We start from the raw sequence: 21,935 nt of genomic DNA on the forward strand, positions 1-21,935 counted from the left end.
ATAAAAAGCGTGTTTGAGAAAAAGCATAAAAAAGCATGTTTTTTTACATTTTTTTAATATTTTTAATTTTTGTACATTATTATTATTTTTTTAACACCATCTATGTCCCTCTGAGACACCATACCACCGATGATCGCTACAATAAGGCATTGCAGGACTTCTCGCCTGCAATGCCTTATCACTTATTACAGTGATCATCGGCAATGGGAATACAGGACGCCGGTATCTGGTGTCCTGTTGCCTTGGCAACCAGCCGGGCTCTCTGCGATAACATCGCGAGAGCCGGCTGAAGTCACAGAGGGAGCGCGCAAGATACTTAGATCGCAGCAGGAAAGGGGTTAACAGCGGGGCACATCTCTGATGCACCCCTGCTGTTGCAGTGGGAGGTCGGCTATCAGTGATAGCCGTCTCCCGCTGCTGGATAGCGCAAGATATGGTATGACCTTGTGCTATCCCTATGACGTAAGGGTACGTCATTTTGCGGGACGTACCCCGCTCCCGTGATGTACCCTTACGTCATGGGGAGGGAAGGGGGTTAAAGACACAGACTTTTTGTTTCCCCCATTTTCATTTTTCCCTCTCCACCTTCAAAGGATTATAACTGCTTTATCCATGTAGTAGTTGTCTGAAGGGCTTGCTTTTTGTGGGACAAGTTGTATTTTTTTTTATGGCATTATTTAATGTACCATAAAATGCACTGAAAAACTTAGAAAAAAACTTTAGGGGAGCAAAATGGAAAAAAAACATGTAAAATCTGCCATTTTTGGAGGCGCGTGTCTCGTCTTTAGGGTGCATTCACACGAACGTATATCAGCTCGGTTTTCACGCCGAGCCGATATATGTTGTCCTCCTCTGCGGGGGGGGGGGGGCATGGAGGAGCCAGGAGCAGGAACTGACCTCCTGCCCCCTCTCTGCCTCCTCTCCGCCCCTCTGCACTATTTGCAATGAAAGGAGGTGGGACAGTGGCAGGGCTAAATTTTGAGAATTAGCCCCGCCCCCATCCCACCTCTCCCCATTGCAAATAGTGCAGAGGGACGGAGAGGGGGCAGGAGCTCAGTTCCTGCTCCTGGCTCTTCCATCCTCCCCCCCTGCACATGAGGACGACGTATATCGGCTCGGCGTGAAAATTGAGCCGATATACGTTCGTGTGAATGCAGCCTCAGGCTGGATTCAGACGAACGTATTCACACCCAGCCGATATACGTCGTCTCTCTCTGCAGGGGGGGGGAGCCTGGAAGAGCCAGGAGCAGTGCTCTGAGCTCCCGCCCCCTCTGCACTATTTGCAATGGGGAAAGGTGGGACGGGGGCGGGGTTAATTCTCGGAAATTAGCCCCACCCCCATCCCACCTCCTTTCATTGCAAATAGTGCAGAGGGGCGGAGAGGAGGCAGAGAGGGGGCGGGAGCTCAGTTCCTGGCCCTGGCTCTTCCATCCTCCCCCCCGCAGATGAGGACACCGTATATCGGCTCGGCGTGAAAACCAAGCCGATATATGGTCGTCTGAATCCACCCTTACGGCGTACACACTACAGAAAAAATGCCGATAACTTTATTCTGTGGGTCAGTATGATTGCGATGATACCAAATATAATGTAGGTTTTTTTGCTGTACTACTTTAAAAAAGGAAGACATCTTTGTAAAAACTTTTCTGCCATCTTCTGACAGCTATAACTTTTTTACTTTTCTGTCGACTTACTTGTGTGAGAACTTCTGTAGTTCTATTGGTACCCGTTTCAAGGAGATAAGACTTTTTAATCGCTTTTTATTACATTTTTTTTCTTGGAGAAAGAGTAACCAAAGAAGTGCAATTCTGGCAGTGTGTTTTTTTTACAATGTTCACCAAGTAGAGTAAATAATGTGTTACTCTGATAGATTGGCCTTTTACGGACGCAGCGATACCAAGCATGTTTTTTTTTAATTATTTTATTACAAGGTGACACAAATTTTCCCAGGGTCAGGGGCACATGGTCAGGGGGCGGGGCTTATCATAACATGACTTTACCTCCTTCGTTATAAAATGTACAGGGCCGTATCAAACAAGACAGGGAGCAAGTTCTGCATTGAGATGCATGTGAGAAAATTACATTCCGTACGTAAAATTTGGACGCTAATTCTTTGGCGTATAGAATTGAATAATCGAGTTGGGACCCATTAGCTTTTCCTATTTATGACATAATCAATGTTCGTGCCAAATTTCAAGTTTCTATGACATTGGGAAGCGAGAAAATTAGATTCCGAACGTAAAATTTGGACGCTAATTTTTTGGCGCTTACAATTGAATAATCGAGTTGGGACCCATTAACTTTTCCTATTTATGACATAATCAATGCTCGTGCCAAATTTCATGTTTCTACAACATCGGGAAGTGAGAGAATTAGTGGCAATGATGGAAATCGAACGATCTACGTGGGGGGGCGCAACTGTCGACGACGCACGCGCGCCATTTATCGTAGCATAAATGTACTATGCCTATAATCTTCCCAGGAGTGTACTCAACAACTTCCCAAAGTTTCATGGCGATCGGATGAATTGTGTAGTAGCGCATAAAGGACAAACAGACAGACATACATTCAATTTTATATATATAGATAAGGGATTTGAACTTGCAATCATTTGATCGCCCAGAGAGTAAAATGCAATACAATAGTACTGGATTATACCCAGGGGTATAATTACAGCCTGAGGCTGGATTTAGAGAAATGCATATGGGCTCGGTTTTCATGCCCAGCCGATATACGTCTGTCTCTGCAGGGGGGGGGGGGGCCTGGAAGAGCCAGTAGCAGTGCACTGAGCTCCCGCCCCCTCTCTGCCCCTCTGCACTATTCGCAATGGAGAGAGGCGGGGCAGGGGCGGAGATAATTCGGGGAATTTAGCCCCGCCCTGTCCCCACCTCTTTTCATTGCAAGTAGTGCAGTGGGGCGGAGAGGGGGTGAAGAGGAGGCAGAGAAGGGGCGGGAGCTCATTTCCTGCTCCTGGCTCCTCCATCCCCCCCCCCCCCCCTGCAGATGAGGACGACGTATATAGGCTCGGTGTGAAAGCCGAGCCGATATACGCTCGTTTGAATCCACTCTAAGGGGCCCGTGTGCAAAAGTTCAGCTTGCTCCCCTTCCCCCATACCTAAACCGAGCAGCATACAGCTGCAAAACTAATTTACATACATAATCTGCCCCTGGCATAAGTGCGCGTGTGCAGTACAGTGCATGATGCGCCAGCAGTGGGCGATGACGCGGCCGGCGGTGAAGAATAATGACTAGAGATGAGCGAACGTACTCGTTTCGAGTATTTACTCGATCGAGCACCGCGATTTTCGAGTACTTCAGTACTCGGGTGAAAAGATTCGGGGGGCGGGGGGAGGCGTGGCGGAGCGGGGGGTAGCAGCGGGGAACAAGGGGGAGCCCTCTCTCTCTCTCTCCCTCCCCCCCCACTCCCCGCTGCAACCCCCCACTCACCCACGGCGCCCCCCGAATCTTTTCGCCCGAGTACGGAAGTACTCGAAAATCGCGGTACTTGGGTGGAAAAAGGGGCGTGGCCGAGCACGTTCGCTCATCTCTAGTAATGACGCAATACTTCCGCTGTGTTCATACCTGAAGTATCACGTGACGGACGGCTTCCATTGACTACATTGGAAGCTGGACACGTGTTTTTCCGCGACAATTAGAGCATGCCGCGATTTCTTTTCCGTGTGAAACGCGGCAGAAATCCGTCTGTGGGCATTAGCCCTTAGGCCCCCTGTGGACGGGCGTTGCGAAGTCCTGCTGCACATCTCCGCTGCGGGAGTCGCACACGAATCTCAGCTGGTCAGCCTAATCTAATAGATAGGCTGACCGTGGAGAATCGGGGCAATTCGCATTTGGGCGGTGTCAGCTGTCAGGGGAGCGGGAGCGACCTATGACCCCGCTGAATACAAACCCCACCTTACAGAAATATATGTCCTGGCGTTAAGGGGTTAAAAACAGCATGGTGGCAGAAAATTAGCAAATGGACTGAAACTGAAGATCTTCAATTTCAATGCATGTCTATGGGCACAGAAAAGTGTTTTCTTTCCGTTTAGCTCCTCCCACAACGGAACAGCTAGACGGAATCCAAAACCGCCAGTGTGAAGGTAACCTCAGTCTTCACAGTGGCCGGTTACTGAGGCATGTTTGGTCGTATCAGACATAACGTATAACTAGCGGTAATGCGCCGCCTCATAGCCAGGCGGATACAACAAGACTAGCCGGAACCTGGCTGCGGAAGCCACGTCCTCAGCTCACCAGTTACCATAGCAACAAGAAAACTATTTCCATTGGTCTACGTTCTGGACCAATCAGAAGATAGACTTTCTTTTCCTAACAGCAGCTAAACCAATTCCGACGAAGCCACAAGAGTACGAAGCTGCAATAACTGGGCGGAGTTTTATAGCATAAGTCAGCCAATTAGCAAAGGACCCGGACAACCGGCGACCAATAGCTGCGACTTCCGCCTGTACACCCGAGACGACGTCAGAGTAGGAGGCGTAGACCAATAGGAGAGCGCGGCGCTCACTTCCGGTCTCCAACTGATAGCGTCCAATGAGAACTTTGTTAGGGCGGAGCAGGTTGTGCTGAGTGACAGCTGGGGTAACCAATCCACGGTTTGCTCCACGTCAGCAGGACTGAGGAAGATGGACGCAGTACTGCTGGTGAGTGAGGCTGCAGAGTGTGGACGGGGACGTAGCTGGTGTGTTGTGTGAGGGCGCTGGGTGCGGTATGTGACTGTATGGCAGAGGGGGCGCACGTCACTACCAGCTGCCATGTCTGCTGACAGGAGGACGGTGAGAGGAGTGCTGTGGCCCTCACAGCTGTGTGTATAGAGGTAGTTCCATGGAGGGCATCCTCATATATGGTCTGTAATGTCTTCAGGCTTCCTTCCATGCCAGTGTTGGCACAAGGAGAGTCTAGTCTAGTACCCTCACGCCAGGGAGCTGAGAAGTGGTCATTGAGGACGTTAAAGGGGTTGTCTGGGGTTACAAAAACATGGCTGCTTTCTTCCCAACACAGCGCCACCCTTGTCTGTAGGGCTGTGTCCGGTATTGCAGCTCCATTGAAGTTAATAGCTGCACTGCAATACCCGACACAACCTACGGACAAGGGTGGCGCTGTGTTGGGAAGAAAGCAGCCATGTTTTACTAATTCTGGACAACCCCTTTTAAAGGTCATCAACAGTGGATTGGTGGGGGACTGATCAGCTGACAGGACGTATTTCTGTATGCGGTCTGCGAGTTCACCGCAATGACATCGCCATGTACTATCTTGGCGTGTAGGCGTGGGTGATACGCACCAACATAGAGCATGCCGCGCTTTTTCATGCGCTATTAATAAATGCACTTTGTGTGAGCGGCAACATGGCGGCCTTTGCGATATTGGTACAGCGTATTACCTGCGTGCGTAATATGTGATTGTGATACGCCCTTGTGAGATAGCCCTCACTCACAATGCTGTCTGTAGCACAGTGGCGTGGGCTGGTATTGCAGCTCCATTGAAGTGAATGGGAGGAAGCTGCAATACCCAACCTGGCCACTGCAGCGCTCGGAGCATTCAGGCTGTTCTCAGCAGCTCCTGATCAGTAGGGGGTCCCAACTTCCCACAGATCTGCTATTGATGACCTGTTCTAAGGCCGGTTGCACATGAGGAAGTCGCAGCGATATACGTTGGAGTTGTGTGCGATATCGCTGCGTTTTCTCGCAATTTTGTGTCACTACAAAGTCGAGTGACTTTGTCCGGTGGGGAGACTCCTCTGTTTGGGCTTATGTACTCGGGTGTTTTTTTTTATTTTTATTTTAATCATGTGAGTACGGCTCGATTTTTAATTGGACCGAACTCGTATGGAAATCTATTCCTATATTCGGAAGGATAGTCCAAGTGTATCCACGCAGGGGGTGTACATTCAGCGAAAAGGGTCAGCAAATCTACATCTGCCTCCCGGGACCCTCACTAATCAGCGGTTTCCCAGTTCGATGCGCTCATGCATGGAGTGGTTTTATGCAGGAAGCAGACAGCTCTGTTCTCACTGCAGTGGCCAGGCTTGGTATTGCAGGCAAAGTTCTCATTGAAGTGAATGGCCTCTAAAACCAAGTCTGGCCATTGCAGTGGGAATGGAGCTGTCTGCTTCCTGCAAGTAAAATGTGTTTCTGAGTAAATTCTAGTAAGATTAATGTATCACATGACCCTCCACCCCCCCCTTTCCCATTTAAAAAACCTGAGCTGAATTCAATATGGCCGAGTTCAAAATGGCTGCTGAAACCGTCTGCGGCCTCTCTCCCAATTCATAATTTCATGTGTTTTAAAAGTCAATTTTCTCATGATTACAGCAGTTCGTTGGTGTGTCCAGACATTTGCCTCGCCCTTTATAAACTGACAACTGGTTGTTACCATTCCCCTTTTTGACGTGGCCCAATTCTGATATTGTCAGCACTGATTGGACAATGCGAGATTGTGTAAGGATACAACTAGTAACACCCAGCTGTCAATTTATTCATAAATTTCCAGGAAGAGTAACAGAGGAACAACAACATTTAGTTGTAATCTAACTGTGTGAAATAGTGTTGTTTGCTAAATCGGAAGGGTTTGTCATACTGAAGATCTTGGACGTGGACTGCTTGGTTCCGAAATCCGAAGGGCTGAGACATGTTACTCTTTATCTTCCAATCAGTACGAGTCTCTTATGAAGCGCCATCCCAAAGCCATACTACTGCGAGCGGAGTCATACTTGTATGGAAGGTCCTGGAAGGGCAGTAGTGAAGCTGCCTTGTCTGCAGAGAGCATAAATGCTGCAGCAGCTTTACTCAGATCCAGTTAAGACTAGCCCAAATGTTTTCATCGACCATGGCACGTTTATTACACCCTCTTGGCACGTCTTGAGGTCGTCTTGTTACACCCACCGGTGGTCTTCTTAACCCTTCTGTGTTTGTTGTTTATCATTGCTACAATGTAGACGTCCTTGTTAGAAGGACACTGAGTTATGGGGCTCAGTGGGAAATCCGGGGAGGTATCTTTCACGCTCACAGAGCGCCCTGTTTATAAGAGGGGGTAGAATAAGGGACCTGACAGATTTCGTTTAAAGGGGTAATCCAGCACCAATACACGATCCAATCCCATCCAGCCCGGCTGGCACCTCCGCTTCCAGTCTGGTTTAACGCCTGGTCACATGGTATACAGCAACTTCCCAGCGTCATCGGTTTATCCCAATTCAGTAACTCTGTCTCTACATCCACTTCCCGGATCACCCCTGTAATGTTACACCGCCATAAGGAGCTCTAGTAGTAGTATAGGCCTCTTTATAGAAAATCTATACAAACTGACTGACCATCTGCAACAAGACCAAGACAGTGGGCAGCGGTCCTTAAAGAGACTCTTCATCACTAGTCCCAGACCCCACATGCTGATCCGACTGGTCAGGGCTGCTCACACGGGCGCTACTGGTCAATTAAAGCAGATGTAGTGGCTTATAGACTAACGATGCATAATAAGGCGGCCATACTCGGCGGTATACTGATACAAGGACACGTATAGAGGCCCTCAGCGGGCAGACTGCTGTATGGAGGAGCATTGCAGCGATGCAAAATACTGCTGAACGACCTCCCTCACACTACACATTGGAGGAACTGTCTGCTTAGTATTAGTACTCGTTCACACAAGTGTGGTTTTAGCGCAGTATAGGTGTGCGAAAAAAATATCATGCCTATACTGCTCTGCACTAAAAATCGCATGACGGGCAATTTTTCATGTGCAGAAAACCCGAGCGTCATGCGTGTGAAAATCACCCATTCACTGAAGCAGCGCGTGGCTTTAAAACAGCGCAGCTGCCCCAGGAGGAGAGAGAGGAAGCCCCGCAGGGCGTTGGAATTAACCCATAGCCCGGCTCTCTTTCACCCTGCTATGGGTTAATCCCCCATAGCCCTGCTCTACCTCTCCCTGCTCTGAGGATCCCCGAGGGATATAGAGAGAGGGGGCGTGGCTATTGGGCTTCTCATAGGGATTCCCCATAGCAAAGAGATCCCTCTAGCCCCGCCTTCTACTTCCACGCTTTTGGGGAAGCCCTGAAACCCTGCACAACTCTTTCTCCCCGCTATAGGGAAATCCCTTGTAAACAGTGTTGTTTTTTTTTTACCTTCACGCGCCTATAATGTGAATGAGGCCCTAGGCTGTTTTCACGTCTGTGCTGAAACCTTCATTCGGAGGTTCTATCGCAGATCCAAGACAAAATACCAGCAGGAGAAGCTCTGCCAGTAACATGCCGGACAGCTGAGCGGAAACCAAACTGACCCCATTATAGTCAATGGTGTTTGTTTGGCACCATTCGGTTCCGTGGGAAGACTGATACGTTCAGCCGCAAGGATTCCCCTTTCCTGCCCCCTGAGCGGAGCAAGAAGACGGAACCCTCGATGCTCAGAGTGCAATAAGGAATACTCCCATAGAAGGGTCTGGTGTAAAGACTTCACTCCCCAAACTACCAATCCTTCCGTTAATGGGCCTTTACACTTGCAGAGTTCTCAGTCCAATCTTAATGAGTGCAAATCAAAACACACATTGAACGCCACTAGAGATGAGCAAACCTACTCGGCCACGCCCCTTTTTCGCCCGAGCGCCGCGATTTTCGAGTACTTCCGTACTCGGGCGAAAAGATTCGGGGGGCGACGTAGGTGAGTGGGGGGTTGCAGCGGGGAGTGGGGGGGGGGGGGAGAGGGAGAGAGAGAGGGCTCCCCTCTGTTCCCACCCGACGCCCCCCCGAATCTTTTCACCCGAGTACAGAAGTACTCGAAAATCGCGGTGCTCGATCGAGTAATTGCTCGCAACGAGTATATTCGCTCATCTCTAAACGCCACTCATTTTCCTTCACGGGGTCCGAGAATCGGCTTATGGGTTCTTTCACACAAGTGTATGCATTTTTACGTTTTCTCGCCAGCGCCATAAAATTGTGTGAAAGGACTTTTTTCCGCCACGGTAATTAGTGTTTTCTTACCTATTCACACGATCGTTGAGCGCGGTTTTTAGCGAAAAAATACGTCGCACCACAGAAAACCCTCGCTTGGCTTTATTCCTCCGAGGGACTTCTATTGCCTACGTAGAGGCACCTGTAAGCGGTTCCCAGCCTTGCCTCCCTTTTTTCCCAGCTCCCATAGAAGTCTATGGGACCCGCCGGTGTATATTGGCCAAAACCCGCTGGTGTATATGTTGCCTAACGTATTTTGGTCGCGTACATTCCATTTTTCAAGTTTCCGTGTTCTTATGCGCCATATAATTGCCCGTGGAAACGACTACATTGGAAACCAATGCCACAGATGGTCGCGTATATCGGTCACCCACAAAAACTCGCCGTTTATGCGCACGTGTGAAAGAGCCCTATGGGGCGCATGGTCATTATCACAAATGGTCATCCCCAGGTCTGTACATCTTCCTGTTCACATGGGGCGATGTACTGCTGATCAGCAAGCATTGTAATGAACAATCAGCCAACGAGTGGGAGTTCATTCATTCATTCATTCATTCATTCATTCATTGGCTGATTGTTGGTCTTTTGACACGGGCCCAATTGTCAGCCAAATTGGTGTTCGGAGGAACTTTCATGCCCAGTCATCAGCACTTGTAATAGGACTGTTAGTTCAGTGCAAGCATTCAACCACTAAGATTTCAGCTCTGAAGCCTACAAAATTGTAGCTTCTAATACCTGCTGGATTGATTAGGATGAGCGATGTATTCGGGACCTGCTCACATCACATTTTCAGTCTCCATTTGACATACTGGGTATATGCCCAACGGAAGGCGGCAAGGTATAGGCGAGCGATGGCTTTACCTGGATGATCTGTGTTGAGTCGTACTAGTTGGAGAAAGTCCAGTCTGCGGAAGTCTTCGTCTCCAGGTATGTAACGGAGCGATGTGATGTCCCCGGCACAATTAGCGTTCTGTCATACAGCAATGTCGCAGCCTGTCCAGCTTTTAATGGCCAGGTCAGTATTTATTTCCATCAGCCTTTGAGAGGTAATTGCAGCGCTAGTAAATAATGCGCACATAAGAATTAATTACTTACTTTCCACCGTCCCATCCCGATCGCTCATCTTCCATCTCCGGAGCGAGATTAATCATGCGCTCCAGCGCTCCGTAGCTGTCCCGGGCCACTAGCATAGATTTGTGAAATGATTAAAGGGCCTCTGTAAATGCCCTCCGTTTATTAGTAATGGGATGTTGGCTGATTAATTAAGCACAAAAGCCTCCTGGCAGCGAACGAGGTTTACAAGGGGCTTCGCTTTGGCCTGGAAAATGCTTAGCAAGATTTTCGAGATGGAAAATATGTACAAGGAAGATGTCGGATAAGCGTTGGCACCGCCGGACCGAGCCGCTCGTCTGCATTTAACGCTCATTTTTAGACTTTACTTTTAGTTAGTGAGTTAACTGCTAAAAAAAAAAAAAAGACTAGTTTCTTCATTATATCTGTTTGTGGGTGAGCACCGATATAATGCCCGTTAGAGTTCCCACTAAGGTTATGACTAGAGATGAGCGAGCATACTCACTAAGGGCAATTGCTTGAGCGAGTATTGCCCCTAGCGAGTACCTGCCCGCTCGAGAGACAATGTTCGGGTGCCGGCGCGGGGGAGAGGTGAGTTGCGGCGGGGAGCAGGGGAGAGCGGTGGGAGAGAGAGAGAGATCTCCTTTCCGTTCCTCCCCGCTCTCCCCCGCAGCTCCCTGCCCGCCGCCGGCACCCGAACCTTGTCTCTCGAGCGGGCAGGTACTCGCTAAGGGCAATGCTCGCCCATCACTAGTTATGACACATTGACAAAAGGTGTAAAAAAAAAAAAATCGCGGCATGTCCTATTGTTGTTTTTCCCATGCTCCTGTGAACACATCACCCCTTGATTTCAATGGGACTTTAAATACATCACATGGCACTCGCATGCCGTGTGATGCCCCTGCAAATATGAAGCTTCCCATTGACATCAATAGGAAACCCTTCTGATCCTCTTTCGCGAGTGAAGATCGAAATTTCACGGAAGCAATGTGAGCCGCTTTTCCCTAAAAAACGGCTAATATTCCCTGGTTAAACGTTTCCGAGTTTTTCTGCCCGATATCGCACTTGCCCGTATGAAACTCGCCTAAAAAAAGATTTTCCGGCATTAACCCTTTCCAATCCACTCTCTGGGGTCTTCCTACATTCCGATTTAAGCTTGCTCCAATGTCAGCAGACAACCGACAGGGTATTCTTACCATCTATTGCCAGCCATTCTGCTGTCGGAGCCTCCCTGGCGCGCACACACTGGCTTTAGCCAGCAGATGGCACCGTTGTATTACCGCAAAAAAAGGGAGCCTTTTAGGAAACCCTGAATCCAAAATTGGATTGAAAGGGGTTAAAGGGCTTGGACCGCCATAGCAGTTTATCACTTATCCACGCGATGGGTAATAATCAGTTGGGGTCCAACCACTAGGAGGCAGTGGAGTGCAGCGCTCAGCTATCTCCGCAGTCCCATATAGATGTATAGCACAATAGTGCGCAGGCGTGATTGCTCCATTCACACCGGAAGACGAGGTCCCCACTGATCGCTCACATAACGCCTATCCTGTGGGGATGATAAAGGGGTTTTACCTACAGACCAATTAAGAAGACTCGCCTGCATTCGCCCAAACTAAAGCAAGGATTAAAGGAAGCCTGTCGTCACTTTGAGCCTTATAATCTAATTTATGGGGCTCCAAAGCTGAGGGAACAGGTAGTCCTTGGAGTTATGTTTCCTATGAGTCTCAATGTGACTCAAGAACCATCAGAAGGGAGTGGCGCTGTATGTGTATGCCAACCTCCCAGGGAGATGGCACTGGAATGGGGCACCCGGTGAGTAGTAAACTCCTACCTGGACCCTCTGTTCCCCTATTATTGAGCCCCACAACGTAGGTCACATGTCGTTCATTGTACATGTGACTACTCGGCCAATCACTGGCTTCTGCAGTCATTCCGCTGTGAGCAGCATGTGACCACTGGAGGCTCTGATTGGTTGTGCGGTCATGGGTACAATGAATGGCCCGTGAGCACAGCTGGCGATGGAGACTGTGGTTCTAGGCCTGGACGGGGAGCCACTGAAGGAGGCAAGTATTATTTTTTATTTTTTTATTTTATGTGGTTCAATGGCCATAGAAATTTTTTTTCCTAAAGGGAACTTGTCACCAGGTTCATGCTGTCCGAAGTATGGGCAGCCGGACGCAAGGACAGGTATGTACAATGGGCCCATCCACGTCTTACTCTTAAGTGCTGCGGCCTTCAGAATAAACCTCCTTTTGAAGGTGCTGTCCAAAAGGGACAGGTCGGCGGAGCTCCGCCGACCTGTCCCTGTCTGCGTCATCCACGACAAGTGAATCCCATGGGCAGTAGAATCGTATATTTCCCAATCCTTCGCAATCCACTTCTGGCTTTGGCATAAAAACTGCATGAAAACCTGACGCAGAAGTGAGGCTTTTTTTTCTGTAGACCCGCGTGTGACGCCAACATTACTGTAATTGTTTCCATTGATAGTAATGGAGTATGGAAAGTTCTAGATTAAAGTTTCTTATCCGCTAGAAGGCAGAGCAGACTGTTGCGGAGCTCATTGACATTACACTAATATCGCCACGTCCGCTCCTGCCGCATATTGTTTATTGACTCATTTTCCTCAGCTCAGTGCCCATGAAAGCTCTCCAACACCTGCTCCATATTCATGCTTGTCTGCAGGACTCTTGTGAACACTACCGGGAAGGCGGATGGATACCGAAAGAGTGGTCAGCAATTATCCCCTAGGCCACAGCAAACTTTAAAAAAATTGTTTTGTGTTTTTATTATTTTTTTTTTTTTTACAAGTTTCTTCATGTTTTTTTTTTTTTCTTTTTTTAATTTTATATTATTTTTTAAAGTGCCTTTTTCTCATGGCAGATTTGCGGTAGTGCTTGTATAACCGGTGTACGGCCTCGCACACATGCGCCGAGTTTCTGAAGCTGTAATGTGGCACCCATAGAAGTTCGTAGGTTCATACAAAGTCTGAAAAGAGAGAACTGCAACAGCGCATTTTGTTGCCTGTTGGGGTACATTTCCATAATATGGGGGTGCCTTTGGTTTCTTAGTTTTAAACTTGTAGGAACTCATGCTGCTGTACGCGATCAATGCGTGAAAAGTTACTTTTTACATAAATGGCCTCTTACGGTAAGCCAGCGAGTGACCCCCGATGTAGAACTCTAACGACAATCCGCATTTGAGGTGAAGTTCTGTTATACACTCAGGCTGTGAGTATGTGGAAGTCAGTGCATCACAGAACTTTGTCTCGAGGGCTCTGTTGCATCTACCTTGAAGAAGCACAAGCAGGATGGCAGGTCAAGCCGTGGAGGGGATGGGGGGGGGGGGGGGGGTTAAAAGTTTTCCTTCACTTCTGCCTCCAACTCCTCTTCCATATTTCTCTTCTAGTTTCTCATCTCATAACTCGCTTCTTCTGTTGATATTTCATAGAGAATCTATATGAGGTTCCGTTACCAAATATCCTAAAATCTGCCCAGTTTCTCTTCTGCATGCCCATTTAATAGATGATCCGTAAGGGTATGTTCACATGTTTGGGTACAGTGCAGATCTGCGGGCATAAAATCTACATTACCAACAAAGTGGGTGGGATTGGATTGAGTTATTTCCAATCTTAATCGCACTTGAGTAAAAAAAATGTGATTTGACTTGCAGTGCAGATTTTAAGTCAATTTATGCTGCAGATTTTCACCACATTTTCCCCTTGCAATAAAACAGGTAAAATCTCCACCTGTAACACATTCGGACGTTCCGTGTTGATGTACCCGTATATCATGGTTCTTCTGTATGAGGATTGTGGGGAGGGGAGTGGGGTGTGGATGCTGATTGATGGTGACTTCTGTGTATCTTTCTGTTTTTGGCAGGACCCTTCACTGTACACAGTGAAAGCTGTTCTCATATTAGACAATGACGGAGAGAGGCTGTTCGCAAAGGTAAATATTCGATCTGTTCCACAAATGTAACTCCTTCTTTAGTTGAAAAGTTTTTAAACTTTTCAAGCAATTTAGGACACTTAAACATTTAGTGTTTTAAGTTTTTTTTAAAACACATTTTTGTTTTCCTGCATTAAACCAAATTTGTAGAGGATCCTAAATAAATGAACCCATTTTGAAGCCTAGACCCCATGATGTGTTCATTGAGGGATGTTGAGTATTTCACCCCACTGGGGTTTGCAGTAATTAATGCAAAGCAGGTGATTTTTTTTTTTTTTTTAATTTATTTTTTTTCCAAATCCATGTTCCTCATACCCAAACATAATAAACGATCCTATATTCATCTCTCCGCGCTCCTTTCATGTTCAGCGCCATAGCTTAGTACTCCATGCTGGATTGCAGCCGGTCAAAGACCTCAGCACTCAAATGGTGTGTCATCCAATACATAGACTGCCTGCAGCCTGCAAACACGGCATCAGAGGTGAAGATTGGGGGGTAGCCAGGAGAGGGGAGTATAGGGAGCATGGAAAAAAAATAAAATAACGCCAACACCCCCTTTAACTTTCAACCTGTCCAATCCATTGTCTTCCAATGCTACAGAAGTTGGTTGTGCAGAGTTTTCCAGCTGAACCCTCAGTCACCCTACAAGTAAAATTTGTCATTTTTATGTTGGGAACCGTCCGGCTTCACGGTGACCCCCCCCCCCCCCAGAGACCCCAATACTTACCTGCGGATCCGGCGTCCTACGTCCCGCAGGACGCTTCGGCGCGCATGTGCAATAGAGCGCGTGATGCGCCGTCGCGTCACGTGACGCGGCTGCGGTAGGCGGGGAAGCGGTTTCACGGACTGCAATGGAAGCCGTCCGCGCATACACCCGCGGCAAATAGAGCATGCCGCGGGTGAGGACGGGTGATTTTACGGTGCGGAATTCCGCACCGTAAGCATTGTGCTATTAGGTTCAATAGAACCTAATAGCTGCGGGCAACGCAGCAGATTGCGGCGGAAATCTGTCCGTGGGAAGGAGCTAGGCCGTTTCAGGCAGATTAAGCTGCATTGGTTAAATACTGGGCATACATTGTAAACTACACAAACAGATTGGTGCACATTTACTAATAAAGTTAGACCATGTAAACTAAGACAGACAGTCTTAAAATAACCAGTTTCATCACCTGCTGGATGGGAAGTCTTGAATTTTAAAAAAAAACATCTAGTTTAATTTTATACCGCCTATTATTTTGGCTTGGGTGACGCCAAACATTGGGCTCAATTTGGGGCAATGTAAGCTATGGCCCCCTTTTCAGACCCGCTGTAAATGTGACACAAAGTATGTAAGACAGTTTTCTGGCACAATTTGCTCCAGAAAATTATCGCATTTAGAATAGTAAATCTGCCCCGTTGTATATTGTTCACTAAACTGGATCACATCCTCTTAACAGTACTACGATGAGACGTATCCCTCGGTGAAGGAGCAGAAGGCTTTTGAAAAGAACATCTTCAATAAAACTCATCGGACAGACAGTAAGTGTGGCAGTGTGGGGACTGAGTGTACCATTACTGAATATGCCATGCCAGGTAAAAGAAGCTACACATTCAGTTAAACCTCTAATTATTCTTAATACCTGCCTCTCATGGAAGAGGCCTGTTCATGAAATGCAACAAAGTCTCTATAATAGGCCACATTCAGACTTTTGCTCAGGCCTGCAGTCTTTTTCCGTTGTTCGGCTCGGTCCTCTTGAGCCCAGCAGTGGTTCGGCTCGGTCCTCTTGAGCCCAGCAGTGGCTCGGCTCGGTCCTCTTGAGCCCAGCAGTGGCTCGGCTCGGTCCTCTTGAGCCCAGCAGTGGCTCGGCTCGGTCCTCTTGAGCCCAGCAGTGGCTCGGCTCGGTCCTCTTGAGCCCAGCAGTGGCTCGGCTCGGTCCTCTTGAGCCCAGCAGTGGCTCGGCTCGGTCCTCTTGAGCCCAGCAGTGGCTCGGCTCGGTCCTCTTGAGCCCAGCAGTGGCTCGGCTCGGTCCTCTTGAGCCCAGCAGTGGCTCGGCTCGGTCCTCTTGAGCCCAGCAGTGGCTCGGCTCGGTCCTCTTGAGCCCAGCAGTGGCTCGGCTCGGTCCTCTTGAGCCCAGCAGTGGCTCGGCTCGGTCCTCTTGAGCCCAGCAGTGGCTCGGCTCGGTCCTCTTGAGCCCAGCAGTGGCTCGGCTCGGTCCTCTTGAGCCCAGCAGTGGCTCGGCTCGGTCCTCTTGAGCCCAGCAGTGGCTCGGCTCGGTCCTCTTGAGCCCAGCAGTGGCTCGGCTCGGTCCTCTTGAGCCCAGCAGTGGCTCGGCTCGGTCCTCTTGAGCCCAGCAGTGGCTCGGCTCGGTCCTCTTGAGCCCAGCAGTGGCTCGGCTCGGTCCTCTTGAGCCCAGCAGTGGCTCGGCTCGGTCCTCTTGAGCCCAGCAGTGGCTCGGCTCGGTCCTCTTGAGCCCAGCAGTGGCTCGGCTCGGTCCTCTTGAGCCCAGCAGTGGCTCGGCTCGGTCCTCTTGAGCCCAGCAGTGGCTCGGCTCGGTCCTCTTGAGCCCAGCAGTGGCTCGGCCCGGTCCTCTTGAGCCCAGCAGTGGCTCGGCCCGGTCCTCTTGAGCCCAGCAGTGGCTCGGCCCGGTCCTCTTGAGCCCAGCAGTGGCTCGGCCCGGTCCTCTTGAGCCCAGCAGTGGCTCGGCCCGGTCCTCTTGAGCCCAGCAGTGGCTCGGCCCGGTCCTCTTGAGCCCAGCAGTGGCTCGGCCCGGTCCTCTTGAGCCCAGCAGTGGCTCGGCCCGGTCCTCTTGAGCCCAGCAGTGGCTCGGCCCGGTCCTCTTGAGCCCAGCAGTGGCTCGGCCCGGTCCTCTTGAGCCCAGCAGTGGCTCGGCCCGGTCCTCTTGAGCCCAGCAGTGGCTCGGCCCGGTCCTCTTGAGCCCAGCAGTGGCTCGGCCCGGTCCTCTTGAGCCCAGCAGTGGCTCGGCCCGGTCCTCTTGAGCCCAGCAGTGGCTCGGCCCGGTCCTCTTGAGCCCAGCAGTGGCTCGGCCCGGTCCTCTTGAGCCCAGCAGTGGCTCGGCCCGGTCCTCTTGAGCCCAGCAGTGGCTCGGCCAGGTCCTCTTGAGCCCAGCAGTGGCTCGGCCCGGTCCTCTTGAGCCCAGCAGTGGCTCGGCCCGGTCCTCTTGAGCCCAGCAGTGGCTCGGCCCGGTCCTCTTGAGCCCAGCAGTGGCTCGGCCCGGTCCTCTTGAGCCCAGCAGTGGCTCGGCCCGGTCCTCTTGAGCCCAACAATGAAAATACCGGAATCTGCACAGACTCCATTGATTAGTAACTGGGCCTATCTGGCTTCCGGCATGTCGGTTGAACCTTTCTGAGATGAAATGGCGCAGTACGGTGGGCTATCTCATCTGGCATTACGTGACTATCTGTGCCGCAGGCTCTGGATGAAGCCCCCAATGCAAATGTGAAAGTAGCCTAAATTATCCTTGTTTACATTACAGAGACAAACCATAAGTGATATAACATTTAGGGGATGTTAATCTCTGCAACATGATGTGAAATCTTCGCAGGTTTTCTTTCTGCACAGTATGAATGACATTTTTAAACATCGCATGGTTTTCAATGTGGAAAATTTGTGCACTGAAAATACTCTACCTGCAGTATGTAAACGCCACCAACGTTTCATCTGAACATGCAAGAGGTCTTCTCTAGGTTTACATATGGAAATGGTCTGCTCAGAGTTCTCCTCATTTGGCTCTTCGTACTCCTGATCTTATTTGCAGCTTGTATTGATATTTTGCGCGTTCAGCAATAAAGTGTAGACGTTTTTGGTCTCCAATTGATCTTTAAAAAAGGTGTTTTAGTAAATGCTGGTATTCCCGATGAAATAACTCTACTGAGGCATGTGGGGAACTGGCACAACATTACATGGGGGTTAATTTTGGCGATGGTATTAATGTAGTTGCTAAGAGTAATGCAAAAAGTAACTTTCTCCTCACAATGTGTCCTAATGCTCGTAACATAGGAAAGCAAGCACGCTCTCTGAGCTAATGGCTATTATATCCAGGGATAATTTAGACCTGGTTGTCATAATAGAGACTTGGTTTAAGAATTGTAATGCTTGGGAAATAGCCATGCCTGGATACACACTGTACAGAAAAAAGCAGAGTAGAAAGAAGGGGCAGTGGAGTACACACAAAGGACTTGAAACTTTTTGGGTTTTCATGTAAACTCAGTATGATTACAGTTTACCATATATAGGTCTCTGAGGCAAACTGGGAATCGTAACCTGTTGTGAAATTACTCAAATGGCACTGAAGGGAGATATTTTGCAATAATGGGTAGATTAGAGTATTTCTAGTGCATTTCCAAACAGAAGCAGAAATTGGATTTAGGCACTTAACTCCTTACGGTTATCTGAAGAAACAAATAAAGCGGTGCTCCATAGTGACCTCTCCACTTCAGATGTCAAAGAGAAAAATAAAGGTATATTGGTCCCTCCGATGGTTGTCTGAAGGCACAACACGTTTGTATGCAGAATACTCCAGCTGCAGCCCGCTCCCACAGCAGGTCAATACCTCCATGTATAAACTTGAAGCCAGCAAGGAACAAGAGACGCGCCGGACAGGAGGACCGGGAACGTGACATAACAAGCTTCATTGGTGAGAGGCTACGTGTATTACTGCCCGACCGGCATCTTCATCTGGCCGTTTACACATTCCAACACAATAAAGAAAGTATTTAAAAGCCATGTGCAAATGTTAGTGGGTGACATCACAAGGTCATGTGACCACAGTCACATGATGGGATATACATAAAACGGAGTCCTCAACCACATATTTCAAAAAGCCAATGTAAGGAAAGGCATTAATTAGACGATCCTGAACTAAAGGATCCAATGGCCATTAAGGAGCTTACAAGACTACTCGTTCGTAGAGCTCCTTATTGGTCGTTGTAACATCATTGTTTATCTGCATTTTTACTAGTAACGAATTACCTGCCAGAATCAATTAACTTTCTGATTTTATTGCTATGTGTAGTTTTAGCATATGGCTTCTTCATACTGCCATTCCTTCATTGAATTTCTTCATGCCCCCATGTGATGCCACTACAGACCATTAGCCATAGGCCGGTTCACAATGTATTACCTACACTGCTGGAGTTCAGGATACACGAATTTAGTATTTATGACTAATTTTCTCTCTTAATTTCAAGGGATAGTTTCAAGGATTTATCAACTATATTAATTTACGATTTCTTTTTATCTAATTACTAAAAATTGTTTTTAATGCTTCTTAATTAGCGATGAGATTCGGGGGAGAGCGGGGAGGAATGGAGGGGAGATCTCTCTCTCCCCTGCTCCCCGCCGCAACTCACCTGTCACCGGCGCCGGCCCCCGAATCTTTAGAGATGAGCGGGAAGATACTCGGCTAGGGCACTACTCGCTCGAGTAATGTGCCTTAGCGAGTATACTCGCTCATCTCTATTCTTAATTTATCTCATCCAATTGTTTATACATGTTGTAACGGTGTCCCGTGGGATTTCATATGGGGTATCTGTTTTTGTGCGTACTTGTCAATATTGTCCTTTTTCCTTATATCGGCTTGTCTTACGTTTCCAGTCGTCCTATAGAACTGCCCTTAAGGACATGGCCTATTTTGGGTTTAACAATGCAACGATTTTTTGGGGGAGGATATTTATGCTCTCTTTTCAAAAGCCATCCTTTTTTTACATTTTATTTCCCTGTTAACATGGCCATATGAGGGCTTGATTTATTTTTTTTTTATTTTTTTTTTAATTATATACATAATGGTAGTTATCGTGTGCCATGACAATGGCATCTGGTTGTCGGGGGCGCCCATCAGCCCTCCCTGATGACATCGTGGCAGGTCGATGTGGTCAACATTGATTGTGGCATGTAAGAGGTTAACACAAGTTATCGGACGCTCACGGCAGTCTCCGACGGCTGAACACATGGGCTCAGCCAGGATGTAAATGTACGTCCTGTGGAGTTAAAGGGTTGAAGAAGCCTCTCTAAAATGGATTTTTAATCAACCAGAGGAGATAACCTTCTAGACTTAGTATTTACAAATGGGGATCTGGTGTCTGCGTTTAAAGGGGGTTTTCAGATATCGTACAGAAGCCACTGCTCTGACCCCTTTATCGTTGCTGGCCCTTGTAACTGCAGGCACAGCTCTCATGGAAATGAATGGGAGTTATGCCTGCAATTAAAAGCACCGGCCACTACACGGGGGTCAGAGCAACGGCTTCTGCTCCGACCCTGGTGTAGTCTGGCACTGATAGCGGATGCTGCCTGGAAAACCCCTTTCAAGGTGGGAGAGAATTTGGGTTCCAGCAACCACCAATGTTTACGGTTTGACATGACAGACCTTTTACTACAACCAAAGTTTTTCATTTTAGAAAGACCAATTTCAATGACATGGGTGAGTTTAAAACAAAATGAATTAACAGGGTGGAATAAAACCGCAGTCGTGTGCGTGCCCAGTGGGCACTATTAATATGGCCATCCTAAAGGCAACTAAACTTTATGAAACAAACTAGCAAAAGTAAGGCCCAGTGCCCACAGACGGATTATCACTGCGGAATTCGCAGTCAGACACCCGCCGCGAATTAATGGCCATCCATTGACATGCCAGTTAATTTGAAATCTGTAGTAGTTAAACTAATAGAAACTCTCTTGAAAAATAGGATATTTGACCACTTAAAAACCAACAACCTGTTGGCCCCTAAACAGCCAGCTTTACTGAAGGAAGACCATGTCAAACTAATCCCACTGATTTATATGACTAAGTCACAAAAGTGGTGGATGAAGGTGGGCCCTGGAGATCACTTGGCTGAGTTTCAGTAAAGCCTTTAATAAAATCTCACATAAAGAGCTCAGAGAGAAGTTATATAAAGTTGGATTTAATCCTTTGATGGTCCAATGGATTCTCAGCTGGTTAAAGGATGGATATCAGAGTGGTGGTGTTAATGGAGTGCATCCTGAACAGGGACCAGTTACAGATGGTGACCACAAGGGGCTGTTCTTTTTAATATCTTTGTAGGTAACATAGACCTTACCTATTAAACCTTTTCCTATCTGATGATGACACAAAAGTGTACAATATGGTTGATACTCCTGCTGGTGTCTTGAATTTAGAGAAAGATTTAGCCTTACTGGATAAATGGTCAAAATCATGGAAAATGCAGCTCAATATTTCCAAATGTAAAATAATGCACTTGGGAAAAAGAAATCCTCAGAAAGCGTATTGAATTAGCTGTTCGTAGACTTCAGAAAAGAAGGATTTAGGGGTTCCAATTTATGACAGCTTCAAAATGAGTCCACAGTGCGGTCAGGCAGCAGAGAAAGCAGGTAGGATGCTCGGCTGCATAGCTAGAGGTATAACCAGTAGAAAGAGGGAGATTGTGATCCAGCTGTATAGAACTCTGATGAGGCCACATCTGGAGTACTGTGTTCTGTAGATGAAGTCTCCAGAACTGAAAGACATTGATAAAATAGAACAAGTCAAAAGACTGCTACAAAAATGCTGTAAGGTCTCAAGAACAAAACTTAACATAGAAGACTTAAAGAAATTAATTTGTATAGCCTGAAGGAGTGAAGGGAGAGAAGGGGATATGATGGAAACCTGTGTATATACCCTGTTTTCCTGAAAATAAGCCCTAGCATGATTTTTTTCAGGATTTTTGAGGATGCAGAATGCTTTTTCAGGACTTTTGAGTATTCTTGAACTATTAGCCCTAGTTACAGTTAATAAAAAAGTGAATGTAAATAGTGTCCAGGCAGCTATATATTTAAAAAAAGTAAAATCTTGTGGAGCAAAAAATAATATAAGGCAGGGTATGTTACAGGAGGACAGGCGGGACAAAATGGAAACCTTTTATATATGTTACCGAAGGAGTGGAGGAGAGGAAGAACTTGATGGAAACCTTTATATATGTTACAAGAGAAGAGGAGGGACATGATGTAACCTTTATAT

The 21,935-nt window shown here is 47.9% G+C and overlaps 1 protein-coding gene across 1 annotated transcript in view; it reads left to right on the forward strand.

The window, feature by feature from the left end:
* The first annotated feature begins 4,538 nt into the window (after nt 1-4,538).
* COPZ1 (COPI coat complex subunit zeta 1) overlaps nt 4,539-21,935 on the forward strand; it is a 30,402-nt gene continuing 13,005 nt past the window's right edge. The window contains exons 1-3 of the mRNA XM_066584289.1: nt 4,539-4,658; nt 13,897-13,965; nt 15,402-15,483. Of these exons, the coding sequence (XP_066440386.1) occupies nt 4,641-4,658; nt 13,897-13,965; nt 15,402-15,483 (169 nt within the window). The 5' untranslated portion in view covers nt 4,539-4,640. The remainder of the gene's footprint in view (nt 4,659-13,896; nt 13,966-15,401; nt 15,484-21,935) is intronic.

Source organism: Eleutherodactylus coqui, chromosome 1, assembly GCF_035609145.1.
Source record: "Eleutherodactylus coqui strain aEleCoq1 chromosome 1, aEleCoq1.hap1, whole genome shotgun sequence".
In the NCBI taxonomy this organism is placed as follows: domain Eukaryota; kingdom Metazoa; phylum Chordata; class Amphibia; order Anura; family Eleutherodactylidae; genus Eleutherodactylus; species Eleutherodactylus coqui.